Raw genomic sequence first — 16459 nt, 5'->3', positions numbered from 1 at the left:
GCTGCCTTTCAGAGTGTTCTAGAATAAAAATGTGGCAAAATATCGCATTGTGTGTGCGCGCGTCTATGTTCTTACAGAGTGTTGGCTTCTGTGAACGATCAACCTGTCTGTGAAAAGCGCAAGAGCGGCTTCCCTTTTATAGGTTTCCTTTCGTTCCTGCCTGGGCCGCCGGATTTTAAGACTTGGTTTTGCTAAGGGATTTCTGTGATCCCCCTTCCCCGAATTTAGTTTGTCTCCACTTTCCCCGACCCGTCAGGGAGCAATTATGTGCTAATTAAGAGAATTACATAGTTCTTTTATCTCGTGTTCTTGTATGAAGTGGGCTGATCAAAGTAAAATCTGTTCAAGTTCATACCCCTGCCGAGGATGCAGTGCACAAACAAGTGCTGCTTGCTGGGGATCAGCGTTTGCGGAGCTGTTGTTGTTGTTGTTATTGATGTCAATCTGAGCAAAGGCTACAAAGAAGTAGGTGGACTGGAAACTGAGCCTAGTATCTAAGGAGATTAATGATTTTTTTGTGTGATTTAGAGCAGCATTTTGGTGTGAAGTTGCATGTAAGAGATTTTCTTCTCTGTGTAACAATGGCCAGCCGTTTAATTCCTGGAAACTGAGTCTTTAGAAGAATTGGTACAAAATGTGTTTGGCATGCTAGCACACATAACAGTTATCAGATATGACCAATTAATATTTAGGCAGAGCGGTAAGGAGGACAGGCATATTTTGTTAAATTAGTTATCTACAACTGGACTCGGAAACATCTGCATAATTTGCAATAAATACAGATTAAATATACAGTAGGAGTCATCACATGGCACTTAAACTAAAAAGCATAATCTGCTGTGGATTTTTACCGTTTAAATACTGTGTGTTTTAATTTCCTAGGGAACAGAATACACACTACGATATACTTTCATTTTCTTTACAGCCCTAAAAATGACAAAAGACTAGAAATTAAAACAAAGAAAAGGATATTACACTTTCATCTAATTGCATTTTTTCACATGGAGTGTTTTTTAAATTTGAGGTGAATGCTTATACATGAATATATTTACTATATATAGAGAGGGTTTATTTGGATCTATCTATCTATCTATCTATCTATCTATCTATCTATCTATCTATCTATCTATCTTGCTTTCATTATTAATGCCAGCATACCACTATGGTTCACAAGAGTTCAATATTTAATACATAGCCTTTCATTTTAAAATATTATACCTTCATCATAAACACTATTTTTATATTTTAACTATGTTTATATTTTATATAAATCTATTCTATCCTTCACACATATGCAACTGAAAGAAAATAACAGAAATCGTCCATTGTTAACGTTTGATTTATTTAAAGTCCTTAACTGCAAATGATCAAAAAACATACTTCACGGCTTAAATTCTCAGGTATCATTTTAAATCAAAATATTTTTCAATTACAATCACATTTATAAAATTAACATTTAAAAAACTCATGTGTAATTTTACTGTTATTTAAAGCAATCTCAGCTGTAAAGAAAGAAAATATAAACCATGCAATAAATTAAGAACATTGAGAAAGCGAACAGGAATAATAAGACCCGTCTGTCTATGCTAACACCGTGTAAAACTGTGGAAAGTGCATTAACACTGGATGAAACAAGCTAACAATGGCAATAATGAAAGGCCATAACAAATTCTGGAGGTCTCATTCTGGAACATATAAGAAGGAGAGAGCTCTCTCCTCGCCCCTCCTTGCGTTGCGTTAATATGCAGTATTTTCTGGGGAAAATAATGTTATACAGCAATAGGTCTAGTTTGTACACAATGGAGAGACTCAAATTAAATAATTATGTCATCCACGTGTTGAAGAGAGTTCCTGATGAAGGAGAATCTTCGTAACAGCTTGGGAGAAAACAAATCCAACTGACTGTGACCTCTGTACCACATCCCGAGACAGGTAACGCTTGGAAATATCTGGGCCAAATTCTGCGCTCCAAAACTCCCACTTCCATCAATGAGAGTGCAGGATTCGTCCCAGGGCAATTGTGCATGCGTGTTCTACTAACCGAAGAGTATTTTGCCAGTGTCAAAAGGATAATCTGAGAAAGTAAATAGCTTTCTTGTTGCTTAGAGATTAGTGTTTTGCGACTTCACAGCAGTATTGTCCTTCAGACCTTCTTAATTAAAAAAGAGAACCGTATACGTCTGCTTGCTTGCTTCTTCATCTCCGTATTGTTAAAAGTATTGCCACATACCTGTAAACTTGCATGAGATTATAGAGCACAGAAGGGGGCAGTGGGTAGGGATGGAAAGCACAAACAAATAGTTTACAAGCCCAACAATCGGTTTTTTTCTCTTTCTCTCTCGTAAGCAACCCCCGGCAAAGGCGACAGCGATCTTTGGAAGGGCAGAGGAGAGGGAGCGAGGAGTTATGTACAGAGGGGGGGGGGGGGGGGTCGCTCCGCTTTGCAGGCGCTCCTGGTTTCGAACAACGTACCCACGGCGTGTGAACACAACAAGAAAGTAACAGTCCTTACGCGGGAAGCGCGCGGGAATGGGACAGTTTGGTTCCCGGGCTGGCGAGGGGGAGACTCGGACTCGCCCCGCGAGGTGGGCCGAGCGGAGCTAAGAAGTGTTTAGCACGGGTCTGGAATACACACCTTGATAGTAGGAAGGCTCCAAAGCGGAGGGCTCAATGCTACTCCTCCCGGCCATGGAGGCGCTGCCCAGGGGCAGCCCGCCCGGGATGCCAGCCCCGTAAGAAGAGTATTGCAGCGCCTGCTCGTAGGCTTTGAAGTCCAGCTTGTGCTGCTGTTCCGAGGAGGACATGAGGTTGTTGATAGAAAAGGGGTGGTTGAAGGAATAATGGGGGTCGCCTTTGAGGTGGAGCGGGGGCTCATGGGCTAGGGAGTGCGGCGGGTGCTGGACAGGCGCCAGGGAGGGCACGGAGCTGAGGGTGGAGGACGCCGCGGAAGCCGAGGTCTTAAGCTCAGTACTCGCTCCAGTGTGGTCCATGGCGTGGGGGCTGGCGGCGGGGTTGGGGTTGGGGATGGAGCTGGCGGACTCTAGCGGGGCGGGTTTCGAGTGAGCCCGGTGTAAAGGGGAGTTGGAGCCGGACTGGGAGGCGCCGGGGGGCTCTTTCCTGCCCTCCGCGCTGGCTTTGTTGCTCGCCTGCTTCTCGCACTTGAAGCGCTTCTGCCGGCGCAGGTAGCAGCCGTTTTCAAACATGTTGCCCGAGTCGGGGTGCAGGGTCCAGTAGGAGCCTTTGCCGGGCTTGTCGGGCGAGCGGGCCACCTTGACGAAGCAGTCGTTGAAGGAGAGCGAGTGGCGGATGGAGTTCTGCCAGCGCTGCTGGTTCTGCCGGTAGTAGGGGAACAGGTCCATGATCCACTGGTAGATCTCGCTCAGCGTCAGCATCTTGCTGGGCGCCTGCTGAATGGCCATTGTAATCAGCGAGATGTAGGAGTACGGCGGCTTGGCGTGCGGGTAGCTTCGCTTGAAGGTCTTGGTGTCCCGGCTCCGCGAGAGGTTGGACTGGGCGTAGGCCATGGGACTCATGCAGGGGTTCATGCTGGCGTACGGGCTCAGGCCATTCATGGAGGCTTGCTGGGCGGACATGGCGTTCATGCCGGTGGGGCTAAGCGCCGTCCCCATGGCCGCCACCCCTGCCGTCATGCTGTTCATGGCGCTGCTGGAGCCCGCCGACATGCCTGCCATGGCGCCGGGGCTCAGGCCGGCCCCAAGCCCCGGGTTGGCGTAGGACATGTTAAAGGAGCTGGATGTCATGTTGCCGCTCGTGGTCATGGTGTTCATGCTCATGTAGGTGTTCATGGTGTTCATAGAGCCCAGGCCGGAGTTCATGTTGCTGACGGGAACTGAGGAATAGGCCTAGACAGGGACACAAGATGAAGAGAGGCGGTGAGCACGAGAGAAGGACACGAACCACTTTTATGAAAGCGAATCCCCGGAGTCCCTTGCACAAGAGGGGAAACGTCTCCCGGCCTTACACCGAGCAGTAACGTCGCCTGACCTCCAGGAAGTTACCACGGCCGTTCTGGAGGCGATCTACCTCCAGCCTATTTACAAATACAAAGTGATAATATATACACCTCTGATGTATCTTACAAACCTCCAGCCAACATGAACACCTTTTTGCCTTTATAGTGTGTCTATTACTATACTACGGAAACTGCTAATTTTATTCTCCGCTGTTTCATGCAGACGGTAGCAGGGTGAGAAAGCTAAATATTTTATTCAGTACTTATTTGGAAAAAGCGCCTGTATTTGTATCTCCGGCGACTGATGCAGCATGCACTTATCTTACTAAGTCACGCTAAAAGTACAATCTCACCTTTTCATATCAAAACAAGTCATGCACACACCATGCTTACAAATAATGTAAAGCGATTGTCTAAAACCAGTTACATGTTCCTCTTATTTCTCCCCATATTCTTAATGTTTGATTAGCTAATAAAAACCTAATACAAAAATATGAACAAACTTGTGCGTTTTCTGATTAAATTTTGGACAAGGCAGAATTAAATTGTCTAGGTTTTCCTACAAAGCATCATCATACATATGGCTGCCACGTATTTGATTTGTTTTTGTTAAACAAACTAATAATATACCATTAAAAGAAATTCAGCTATTCCCCCGTTTAGACCATATTTTATTTATAAATCTGAGAGACAGCACGTGGACCGTTTTGTTCAATATCTGTGTCACATTATTTAACCTAACATCAAAAAACATTTCCCAAAATATATATACGCTAAATTCTATATTGTTTCCTTATGATTTTTTATAATCTTCTAATGTGCAATAAAAATACGATTGAGACACATTTCTGAACTATTATAAAATATATCACCAAAATTACTAAAGGAATATAAAGCAATAATACATCTTAATTGGATAGAAATAAGGTCAAGGCCTTTCTCGTTCATTTACAATTTAGAGTGAACAAATAGAATTCTGCTAAGTAAAAGCTATGTTTAATTATTATTGATGTACTGTAGAATTTGCAGCTCCTTATTATAAGCAATCATGCCGTTTGTCTCCTAAAATCCTGGTTTTATTTTATATTGAGATAATTATTTCACGGAACAGTTTAAAACAAGAAGGCGTTTCCCTTACAAAAATCTATGCAGTGTATATATTATAGTAGCAAATAAGGACAAGCAATTGTCGCTAACATAGTAATAGGAAGGCTCCCAAAACTTTATGGTAGGGAATATTAAATACAGAAAAGCTAAATATGGTTTTCATCTGCCCCTTCAACATTAAAAAATAAGTGTATGGGAACACCCATGCACCCACTGTTCCTATATGTGTGCGCAAATATTTAGTATATATATATCCCGCATCTTAACCCTACGCATTTACAATTCTACTATGAAGTGTCTCCTTTCTGCGTACTAATCTGTGCATAACTTTGGATATTCTCTCTGTTACTTGTTTAATGCTAAGTGTGTTGTTTCTCACAAATATTCCAATGTGAGCTAAACGGTCACATCCACAAATGTGCAAACAGCAATCCCTGTTGGGTTTCAATCCATATTCCAAGGGGAGGCAATTCACTCCGTATTGGTGCTTTATTTGCCCTCTATCATTGTCCATTTGCTTATGTTTGATCTTTTCTTTCTGTTCCTTCTGAGCATATTGTAAAAACAAGAATAACATGGAAATGCGACGGGGATGGAGAAAGAGACAGGTTCCCCCGGGCCCGCCTGAGGAGACTCTCAGCAGCGCCACCCTCCGGTCCCAGGAAGAAGCACTGCCATGTTTCAAAAATCTTGTTGCAAAGGACAAACGACTGGTTATTTTGCCCAGTAAAGCACCAGAATTAACAGGTGAGGCCGTAGGAAGCTGTGGGGAAAGGCCTTAAAACCGAAACTCGCCCACGGCGGGGGAAGGCGCTAGTATTTGCCAAGGATTTTTGCAACTCGTGGCCCTCACACCGTGCACCATCTGGAGAGCCCTGGGCTGCGGGAGCGAGGGCTCAGGCACAGTCCTCTGCGCCAAGCCGAGAGTTTACGGGGCGCTTTTGTGTGTGTGTGCAAAAGTACAAATGACGCCTCTTACACGAGCTCGATCCCCCTCCCCCGCACTCCCACTCACTGCAAGCACAAGCAGCGGCCCCGTTTTCACGGAAGCGCCATTGGGTTGAGGGAAACCCTGGCGATTTCTTTATTGCTTGGCCGGCTTCAGTGGAAAAGGCACGTCTGCACTGGCAGGATCTGGAGTGCAACCCTCTTCCCCATATTGTTACACACACTCCAGCCCTCCCTCCTCCCCCTGCGCCAGCTCCAGCGGCTCCGGGGCAGCAAACAAGCGAGCTCCTTGGATTCACTCACCTCCTGCGTGTCGGTGTAGTAGCTGCTCCAGTCGTTAGTTTCATGCCCTTCCATTTTCACAGTCCCTAACATCATGGAGCCAACCTGCCCGGTGTAACCATCCAGCCTCTCTCCCAGCCACAGGCAGCAGGAAAGGGAGCGTGACAGCCCCAAACTAGCAGGAAGCCAAATCTCGGGGGGAGGGGGGAAGGAGGAGGGGTTGAGCTGTGGTCTACAATCAGCCAAAAAAGAGGCAGGCAGCGGTGTGGGGCGAGACACTTGAGAAAGTGAGGAAGTGCCGGCTGGGATGTGAGTGGAGTTGAGCTGATGTGGATCTTACGTCGCAGAAGTGCCCACCTCCTCCTCCTCCTCTCCCCATTTGTCCGCCGCACAAAGACGTTCGCACCTACAAAGCCGGAGATGCACCTGCAAACAAGGCAGTTCCACTCGCTTGCAACTCCCCCGGGGCGTCACTTTATTTGCAAAGCAGTGTAATTGGTTTAAGCTACGGGGAAAGAAGGAGAGACAGAGGTGGGAGGAGGGAGGGGGGAGAAAGAGTAGGAAAGGAAAATACCCTCTTTTCAAATGGCCAGTAGAAATGCTAGCAGGGATCGCTGGAAATTACACGAAGACGATAAGGAAGGGCAACCCCCGCTGTTTGTATAGAATTCAAAAGGCCACCCAGCCTCCGAACTCGGAGATTTGGGAGCCGTATTTACTAAAGTGCAGTAGATGTTCATTTAACGTGGCGACCGGCATTTCAAAGTATTCAAAGTAGCCAACATACACCCAAGATATGAGAACTAGTCTTAAGATTATACAGCACTTTTCACCTTCCTCTCCCCCCCCCCCCACTCACCAAAGCAAATAACTTTGGCGCTTCCAATTTCAATCTATGTTCTCTGCCATATGTTTCCAAAATTCTATTGACATGTTCATGGGCTAAGACCAGTCCATTCCTCTATACAAGGCTTCTATGTAGCTGTAAGTTTTATTTTTCTCTTTTGCTGTTTCTTACGTTCAGAAATCATGCCATGTGAGTCACAGCGGTGAGGCATGACGTTAAGCCACCCAATAAACACGAACACCGGATTGAATGCGGATCCACTGATATTAACCTATATGTGACAAACATCAGGTGAGTCACTGAAACCATTTTCTATCCTTGTTATAGAAAGTATTCATCCCATAAGCTTGCTTGGAAATAGTCACCCAGCCACAGTGATAATAATAAGCAGCGGATGCCTGACTAGTAACTTTAATTGTGCATTACTCTGATTTCTCTCAAGAAATGGGGGTGCCTCACAATGGTCATATTTGGCTAAAAGTTGAAATTGGTCAGTAACAACAAACAAAACTACACTGAGCAAAACTCTTGGGCAATCTACCCCGCTCTTGCAGGGGAGGGGAACTAAGATATCATTTTAAATTTCCACCTTTTGTGATTCTCTGATCTGATGTCAAGATCGTAGACACGTCTTTGGGTTTCTTAGCAACATCCTTTATGTTTGTCCCGATGACAGAACTTGTATTACTTCGTAGTAAAAAGCTTTCGGGGGAGTTTAAGGGAAGGAGAATAAACCACCTTACAATTCTTGGGCATTTGAAAATCGATGTGATACGAATCGTAACAAACATTAAAAATACACTAGTGAACTGAATTTCTGTACATGGTGTTTATCAGATGGGACATACACAACGGCTTTTAGTTGCTTCCTCGTTTAATTGTCCTTGTGGGTTTTTTTACTAATAGTGTGACAAATTCTTGTGCATCACAAATTAAGCACGTTTCACATTAAAGTCTCTCAGAATAAATTAACATTATAATACACATAGTCTCACATATAATATCTCTGCTTTGAGAAATATGTTTTAACTTGTCTCGTAAACGCGTCCTTTGTTATCCATATCTTTGTTCTTTTTCTTCCCCTTTTTTTCTTTAAATCTGGCAACAGAGTTAAGTTAAATCTTCGAAACAAACAAAACTATGAAATCAGCAGGCGAGAACAAGGGAGGAAAACGTGCCGTTAAAGAAACAAAAGGATAAAAGCACTGGATTACAATCCGCTTTTTAAAACGGTCACACTGTAAATAAAAGATTTATCTTGAAACAAAATCCACATAGAAGGTATTAATAGACAACATAATCAAAGAATGCAGCATCTATCTATCTATCTATCTATCTATCTATCTATCTATCTATCTATCTATCTATCTATCTATCTATCTATCTATCTATCTATGACCTGATCAGTCTATCTATAACACAAATTAGTACTTTTTGAGTCACTTATTTATTTCAATATTTTTGGTTCTGTTTGGACAACATACCAGGTCAAAATATACACGAATGCCCTATGAAACCGTGCGGGGCTCTCAGCAGCAAGGGGTCCTCTGTTTTTCTCGTGATTGTGCCACAAACTATTCTTTGTTTGTGTGAGATAAGCAAGATAGTATCCTATTTTCCGCAGCAATGTAATTCTAGTGAAAACAGCCGCCTAATATATTAGCTCTCATAAGAGATCAGAAACTGTCTCCGCCACATGTCTACTGGATACGTTCGCAAAAATTATATAGAAACGTTATAAGGCAAAGTGTATCAGCTAGCTCAAAAGTCAAGCTGTTTAAAATTACATTCTCTGGCCTTCCAAAAGCCATAGGCAATGATATCAACACACACAACCCACCCTGATTAAAGATTCAGCCCCTTTTTAAAGAGTAGGTTTCCTCTGCTGAAAGGTAATTGTAAGACAATTTTGTTTCACTGAATTTCTACGTGTACAGGAGACTTGTTTGTACAAAGTCACAGCGCCTCCTGTTGTCCAGCTGCTATGCCAAACTCACATACCTGTTTTACACACAGCTACTGGGTACAATGCCACATGAATAGCTGCAGTTTATAATCTTCTTACAACAGTTTTCACTTACTTAGACAAATCAAGCTGCCTGAGGCAGAGAATCAGCAGCTACTGGAAATTCCCTCAGTGCCCACTCCTCTTTACAGCACTGCAGCCTGCTGTTTGAGAGACAGATTTTCACTGCAATTTAGCAGTGGATCTAAGCTCGAGGATCGGGGCGGTTATTTGTGCGGGTGTTTGCAAATAGTAAACGGTGGCTTTGGCTGTGAACCGTTTTAAAAAGAGTACATTTCTAGCCAGCTAGCTGCTGAAACTCTATGTAATGTGCCCGACGATCTGGGTGTCAGCCGCATTTGGCCATACTTTGAAGACTCTCTGGGCAGGAAGGAACGGAGACTCTTCTTAAGAAGTGCGTGGGTGACTCCGGATCAAACCTCTTGGGATGAGTCTAGTTGCCGAAGTGTGTTTGCTAGGCTAGAATAGTATAGCCCTGGTTCCAGTATAGTGATCCTTTCTTCTTAGTGCACCACAGCTGATTGTAACTATTTACAATGACTCCCTGAAATCATTTGCTTCAACTGTCATTCGTTTTGCAAAGTCACAGGACGGGGACACAGAACAGAGAGAGCTTCTGCTCTCGGATGTCTAATGGGGACCAGAGTTTCAATTCCGTTTAGTGGTCTCTCTGCATCAGAAACCGGAGGATGTTGCAAATTAGGAAGGGGAAATAGAAAAGAGACCGACGTTAGCTGGAGCTATTATTATAAGAGAGTCACAACTCATCCCACTTACGTGATGAAAAACATACAATTTTTGAAGCCAGTTTGCGCAGTATTTCTGAGTAAGGGTATTCCAGGGAGGCCTCAGGTAGGGAGATAATGACAGTGAACAAAGGGAACGGTGGCAGATTTCTGGAGTATTTGTCATCTCATTTATTGAAGAATAAAAGTAAGGGAAATTAGTGTTTTCTATTCATGCTCACTTACCAAATATGAAAGTTGGATCATCTGGACAGTCCAGCCACCCCAAAGATTCATTCCCCCCTACAAACTGCAACAAACACAGAAACAAAATTATTAAGAATGATTTTTTTAAAAGAGAAAAAACTGTTCATTTTTCCTAGAAAACGTTGCCGTTTAATGTATTTATCTTTGCCTTTGATGCAGACGGGACTTACGGGTAATTCTTCAGGTTTAATTTGAAGTGGCCACTTGGTTTTAGCTAAATAAGATATTTGTATCGACATTAAAGAGATTTTCTGTTAAGGGACATATCGCTGACACGTGAAGCTGTTCCAATCATCTGTCTCTTTCCATGGAGCTAGGGACATTTTTCTTCTGTGTTAATTGTACAGACTTCGTTTCATTTTACTATATACATTTAACTGCAGAACTGCACATAGAACTGGTCATTATCAGAAAGGATTTCCATATTATTAGAGTATTATGGGTGTGTTAAAGTAGGTTGGACTAAACTTGGTGATGGCTATCTATCTATCTATCTATCTATCTATCTATCTATCTATCTATCTATCTATCTATCTATCTATCTATCTATCTAAAGAAGCTTCATTTTTTTTCTACAGAAGAGATGAAGCAGAAACAGGAAAATCCTATTACTCTAATTTCACACAAAACCGCACACCAATGTCAATAAAACAAATAATCCAACGAAAAGCCCGATGTTGTCAGATCGCAGGGTGCAGCACCCGTTTCTTTTAAATACAGGACAGAGACAACACAGATTGTGAAAGCCTGAATCCTCCTTTCTCACTCCCAGCATGTACTTCGATTAATGTAAAGAGCTTCTGATTTCCACGAAGAAACCGGTAAGTACCAAGACGAAATGCAATTTTATGGACGGATCTAGACATAATAGAACCACTTCGGGACTTGGCAGCATTGACTGAAATATAAACAGCGATGAAAGGGCCCAGCATATTTCTGGGGGCAAAATAGATAGCCTCGTGCATTTTAACACCTCTCCTGCCAGCCCAACAACTGGAAGCTCTGTGTTTTGAAAGTATGCCTCTGACGCAGATAGCCATTCTCGATACTGGCTTTGATTTAAGGGTTGAGCTCTCAGTCGCTCAGCAGGAGTTCACGAACAGGTGAGATTTGATAAGGTTGCATTTACTTTCCTCTCTTTTGGGATAAATGTACTTGCCTAGACAGGTAAGAACACTTTATTGGGTCAACAGTGGCTTCTAGTCTTTTCCTCGTGAACTTTTCTTGCCTCGGATTTTGTCAGTCGAGTAGTTTTTCCTTAACTAATGATCTGCCTCGAAATGAAGTGTCTTTCCCCCCTTACTCCTGCTGGTTTTGTTTATCCCGCTAACCTGCAAAAAGAATCGTATTCCTCTTAAAGTAGATTTTAAATGTAGTGTATTGTGAATCACTTACTAAGTGACATATAACGACACTAAAATGGTTCCTGATCCCATCCACACGGTCTGGACTCTTTTTCCTTCTGAATTGACTCCTTTATCTCCTGTGGTGTCTACAGGAAAAAGCCCATTTCAAATAAAACAATGCATTTGAAAAATGAATCTCTATTCAGCTATTCAAATGAATCGATGTTTCTACCTTTAATTTCAATCTAATGCAAGATGCAGGATTAAAGCAGTACTGTTGTCAACTCCCAGACGCTGACAATACAAACAATCTAGTCACTCCTTTAAAGAGGTACTATACAAAAGTAAATGGAGGACAAATTATATGAGAAATTCTACAAAAATGTTAATATTTTTGAAACTATGTGTTATTAATGTTGAGTAATTAACTATACCCAGATCAGGATTCTGGAGAATTGCCAGGAAGTCAATTTATAAATTTGTGTTAATTTATAAAATTAACACAAATGTCACCTAGGAATTCGAGTGTTTTCGCCTCCACCCTTCTCTCCTACCCCCATTTTTTGTCGCGCCAGGTGTGTGACTGATAGATTGTCCGAATGGATCTAGAGTATGTTTTCCTGATAGAGGAAGCAAAGAAACTGTAGCTCAGCCGCACTACAGTTCTTTCCATCAGCTGTACTAGGGGTTCCCGAGATCTTTATTTTGCAAGTTACAGGAGCACCGATAAGTTAATCGCCTACACCTGACTCGATCCTGCTGCTATTGCAGTCAGTGAAAACAGGATCCGGTCCATCAGATTTATGAACTATTGAGGAGGAAGGGGAAAGACCACAACACAGCTAAGAAGGCGCTCAGGATCGGTCCCTAACAACTCCGGATTCTATAATTGCCTGATTATGATAACCGAGCCCTGTTACAAAGTTCTTTTACACAATCACAGGAGATATCGCTCTGTGCATTGTCATAGCGATGCTGCACTGCCAGGATTTTTTGTTGGTTTGTTTTTTTGGTTTTGGTCCCATAATTTGTATTGATGTGATAGAATCCATTCTTTTATGCGTGAGAATACATTTCCTTACATCATTCAATTCCTGCTCTAAAACAGATTAGAAAATATCTGTGCACTAAAACCAGGTAAGGAGGAAAAAATCTTTAAAATTAAAATGACAAATAAATACTGTCCAATCATTGCTTTTGGCCACAAAGACAATTGGATAATGAGAAAATGTATGTTTTCTTTGTTTAAAGCAACATATTTTTGTTAAATAGTTTATAATGCAGGTAAACTATGTAATGCATACTGTAAGTTAATTTTTGTGAATGCTGCTAGATATATACAAGCTGTTTGGATAGTTCAAATTGTCAGGATGCCCACATTTATACATGGTCTGGGGTGGATCATTGAAGTATGGAGACAGACCTATTAAAATATATTGTTTTTTCCCATCAGTGTCAAAAAGAAAGCATTTATTTTGAATGTTGGGTGCAATAGTTATATTATAATTTATGGAATCTATAAAAATAAACATGTAGCTTGTATATTGGTTGCCCTGTACCCATTTTCACCAATCCATTGTTCAAAAACACTTTGTTGACTTTGAAAAGTTACCAGAGTCATAACTGTTTGCAATGTTGCTGTAGCTTTGGTGGTCTCCGGATATTAGAGACAAGGTGAGTGAGATCATAACTTTTATGGACAAGCTTCTGTTGGTGAAAGAGACAAACTTTCACCAAGGAGCTCTGTGGGAGCTGGAAAGATAGTCTGCTTCACCTACAGACAGACTCTGGTCCAGTGAAAGGTATTACCTAACCTTCCTTGTCTCTGGAGTCATAGTAACATACTAGCAGTAGCTAAGTAGTGAATTTAGGTAAAACATACACAAATCCCTATAGTTTCCTACTTGTGGAATCCAACACAAACAACAAACATGACCTTTCAGGGTTTAGGTGGGGCTTTCAGCATAGAAGAAAGGAAGTGAAAAAACTGTTATTGAACTGGATCTTTAGCTCTAACAAGGGACTTGTTAAATTGACAATATATGTAGTTCTCCAGGCAAAAATTTGAATTTCTTGGAGAAAGGTTGACTCAACTTCAAAGGCCATAATAAATCAAATAATTCCATACCACAATGACCACAAGCTGCAGAATGGACTGTGGCTGCAGTCTCATTGAGGGAAGGATGGGCTTGGTAGCTTACATTTTAAGTGACAGGGATAGTGGAGGGTTCTTCCCTCTGCCCCCATTGACATGTTTCTCATCCCACAGGACTGTGTTTGGACCTGGCTTTGTTGGCTGATGGGGCCTATTACTTAAATCAATTAGGCTACGTCTAGACTACAGGCTTCTTGCACAAGAAGCTTTTTTCAGAAGAGATCTTCCTAAATAATTTCTTGTGCAAGAGCACATCCACACACAAAAGTGCGCTGAAAAAGCGATGTGCTTTTGTGAAAGAGAACATTCTGACTCATTGGATGCTCTCTTGCATAAAAGGCCACCCGGACCCACTTCAGTCTGGGCTTTAGGTCTCCAATTGCTTTCGAGTGCTGGTGCTGGAGTCCTTTCAGAGACATTCTCTGAAAGGGACCCCCCTGGACATCCTGCTGCTTCTGCATGCTTGCTACCTCTTTGAGGGACAGCTAAATGTTTGCAGTGCCTGCTGTGGTTGCCCTGTTCTTTTTTGGATGCCACAGCTTTTTCCTCTGTGCTATGGAGCTGGAGCTGCCCCTGGGCATGTGATGGCCCTACACAACCATACTTCAGTTCTTGCAGCACTTAGTGCTAGCTGCCTTCCTGGTACTGCAGGACCTGGACTCCAAGCTCATTCTGAGGACCCTCTCCGTGGCTGCGGATGCTCCAGTCTGGCTGCTGCACTCCCACAGTTGAGAGAAGGTTCTGGAGGCTGGACACTAGTTCAGACTGGTGGGACCAGCTGGTTCTGGAGCAGTGGAATGACCAGCAGTGATTCAACAACTTCTGCATGCGGAAGGCCACCTTTCTTGAACTGTGTGCCTGGCTCACCCCTGCCCTCCGGAGACAGACCTCTACCTGCGGCCCACCATCCCTATGAAGAAGTGGGTTGCAATCGCCCTGTGGAAGCTAGTCACCCCCAACAGCTACCAGTTGGTGGACAATCAGTTTGGGGTGGGGAAGTCCACCAATCGGGGCCCTCTTTAAGGGGCTTATGGGCTGCAGTCCCTATGGGGTGGGATGGGGTGGGGGGGGAGAGTATTGCATAAGGTGGTGCCTCGGGAAAGGGGGGTTGGGGGCTGTGGGGGATGGAGTAGGGGTGAGAGGGAAGCCCCATCCTGGAGGGCTTGTGCCATTCCACCCTCACACATCCCACCTTGCTGCTGGGGGAGCACCTCAAAGAGGGTGGCGCCTGGGGTGTTTTGGGGGGGCAGCGGAAGGGAGCAGAGTGGCTATCTCCCAAGGGATCAGACACTCCCCCCTCATTCTCTGTTTTGTGTGTTTCTTTGTCTCCTTGTGCAGGTGGTGAGGGCCATCAACTCCCTCCTGCTGCAGAGTGTCGTCTGTCTCGGAGACCTGGACGCGACCGTGGCCAGATTTGCCACCCTGGGGTTCCCCAACTGCGGGGGAGCCATTAATGGGACACACATCCCCATCCGAGTACTGGACCATCGAGCAGATCAATATGTTAACTGAAAGAGCTACTTTTCCATTGTTCTGCAGGCCCTGGTGGATCACCAGGGACAATTTATGGACATTTTTGTAGGGTAGTCAGGCAGGGCACACAATGCCCAAGTATTCTGAAACTCAAGCCTGTACTGCAAGCTGGAGGTGGGCATGTTTTCCCTGGCTGGGACTTTGCGGTCAGGGATGTGCACATGCCTCTGTGCATAGTGGAGGACACGGCATAACTCCTCGTGCCATGGCTCATGAAGCCATACCCCGGACACTTCGATCCCTGCAGGGACCTGATTAATGCTCACCTGAACTGAGCCAGGATCCAGATGAAATGCACCTTTGGCTGCCTAAAGGCATGTTTCCAGTGCCTCCTCACTTGCCTGGATGTAAGGGAGCACAACATCCCTGAGGTGGTGGCAACATGTTGCGTCCTCCCCCAATATTGTGTAGTGGAAGGGTGAGGCCTTCCTTCTGGTGTGGAGAGGTGCGTTTGAGCAGCCCCAGACAGTGGCCATCTGCCAGGCCCATCAGTTGGGAGGGCGTATCTGGAAGGCCCTGAGGGACAGATTCTCTCAGGCACCTCACTAAATCTCCCCAGGGACTCCCCAATAGGGGCCTCTGCCTTGCAGCTCCATCCCTTCCCCACAACAACCCCTCCCTTTGCCCCTTCCCTGACCTCCCAATAAACACACCTGCTTGGTTTTGAAAAAAATGCAGTCTGTATTACTGAAACATTGTGAAAAGGTGGGCAGGAACGGGGGGCTCTGAACTGAGAGGGGGCATCAGAATTGGGGGGATGGTGGCTTGATGTGCCACTTTAGGTGTGGGGACCTCATCGGGGTTGTGTGAGTTGGGGGACTACAAAGAGGTGAAGGAGGGGGAGGGGAAGGCTGCAGTGGGGTCAGGGTTGGTAGGGAGGCAGGTGGCGGAGGCATAGGCATCACTCGGGGAGGGGCATAGGCATTGCTAGGCAAGGGAGCAGAGGCATGATGAGGTAGGGAGAATTGGCATAGCGGGGGGGGGGGGGCAGAAGGGTGGAAGCCAGGATCAGCAGCATCAGGCGGGTGTTCCATCAGGTGGGACATGATGGCACACATGATGTCACAACCCTGCGTCAGTTGGTCCCAGGCACACTCCCACCACTCTTAAGTCACTGTGCACCTTGTGTGCCAGGGTCTGGTGGATGTCATGAGGACAATGATGTGCTGTTGCATCAGGTCCTCACGCACCCTGGAGTGCCTTTGGGTCCTCTGGGATCTGGTGGGTGGTTGCGGTGGTGTGGCTCGGCC

The 16459-nt window shown here is 44.5% G+C and overlaps 1 protein-coding gene and 1 long non-coding RNA gene across 4 annotated transcripts; one reads left to right on the top strand and one right to left on the bottom strand.

Annotated features, from left to right (window-relative positions):
- Nucleotides 1-1323: 1323 nt before the first annotated feature.
- On the bottom strand, nt 1324-6745 carry FOXA1 (forkhead box A1). The gene is made up of 2 exons (XM_006117707.4): nt 6332-6745; nt 1324-3863 (listed from the first exon to the last, which is right to left on the bottom strand). The coding sequence occupies exons 1-2, from the start codon at nt 6404-6406 to the stop codon at nt 2601-2603; spliced, it is 1338 nt and encodes a 445-aa protein (XP_006117769.2). The 5' UTR covers nt 6407-6745; the 3' UTR covers nt 1324-2600.
- LOC102462251 (uncharacterized) lies at nt 3876-15852 on the top strand. Of its 3 annotated transcripts, XR_012903396.1 has the most exons (6): nt 3876-5827; nt 7335-7448; nt 8266-8438; nt 10754-10996; nt 13791-14596; nt 15015-15852. It is a non-coding gene; the product is annotated as an uncharacterized LOC102462251 (long non-coding RNA). The 3 variants fall into 3 exon arrangements; XR_001367849.3 differs by having other exon boundaries at nt 10754-14596; XR_331635.4 differs by lacking the exon at nt 8266-8438 and having other exon boundaries at nt 10754-14596.
- Nucleotides 15853-16459: the final 607 nt, after the last annotated feature.

This window comes from Pelodiscus sinensis, chromosome 4 (genome assembly GCF_049634645.1).
Source record: "Pelodiscus sinensis isolate JC-2024 chromosome 4, ASM4963464v1, whole genome shotgun sequence".
Classification (NCBI taxonomy): domain Eukaryota; kingdom Metazoa; phylum Chordata; order Testudines; family Trionychidae; genus Pelodiscus; species Pelodiscus sinensis.
The sequence above is the reverse complement of the archived record's forward strand: the minus strand, read 5'-3'. Positions and strand labels throughout refer to the sequence as shown.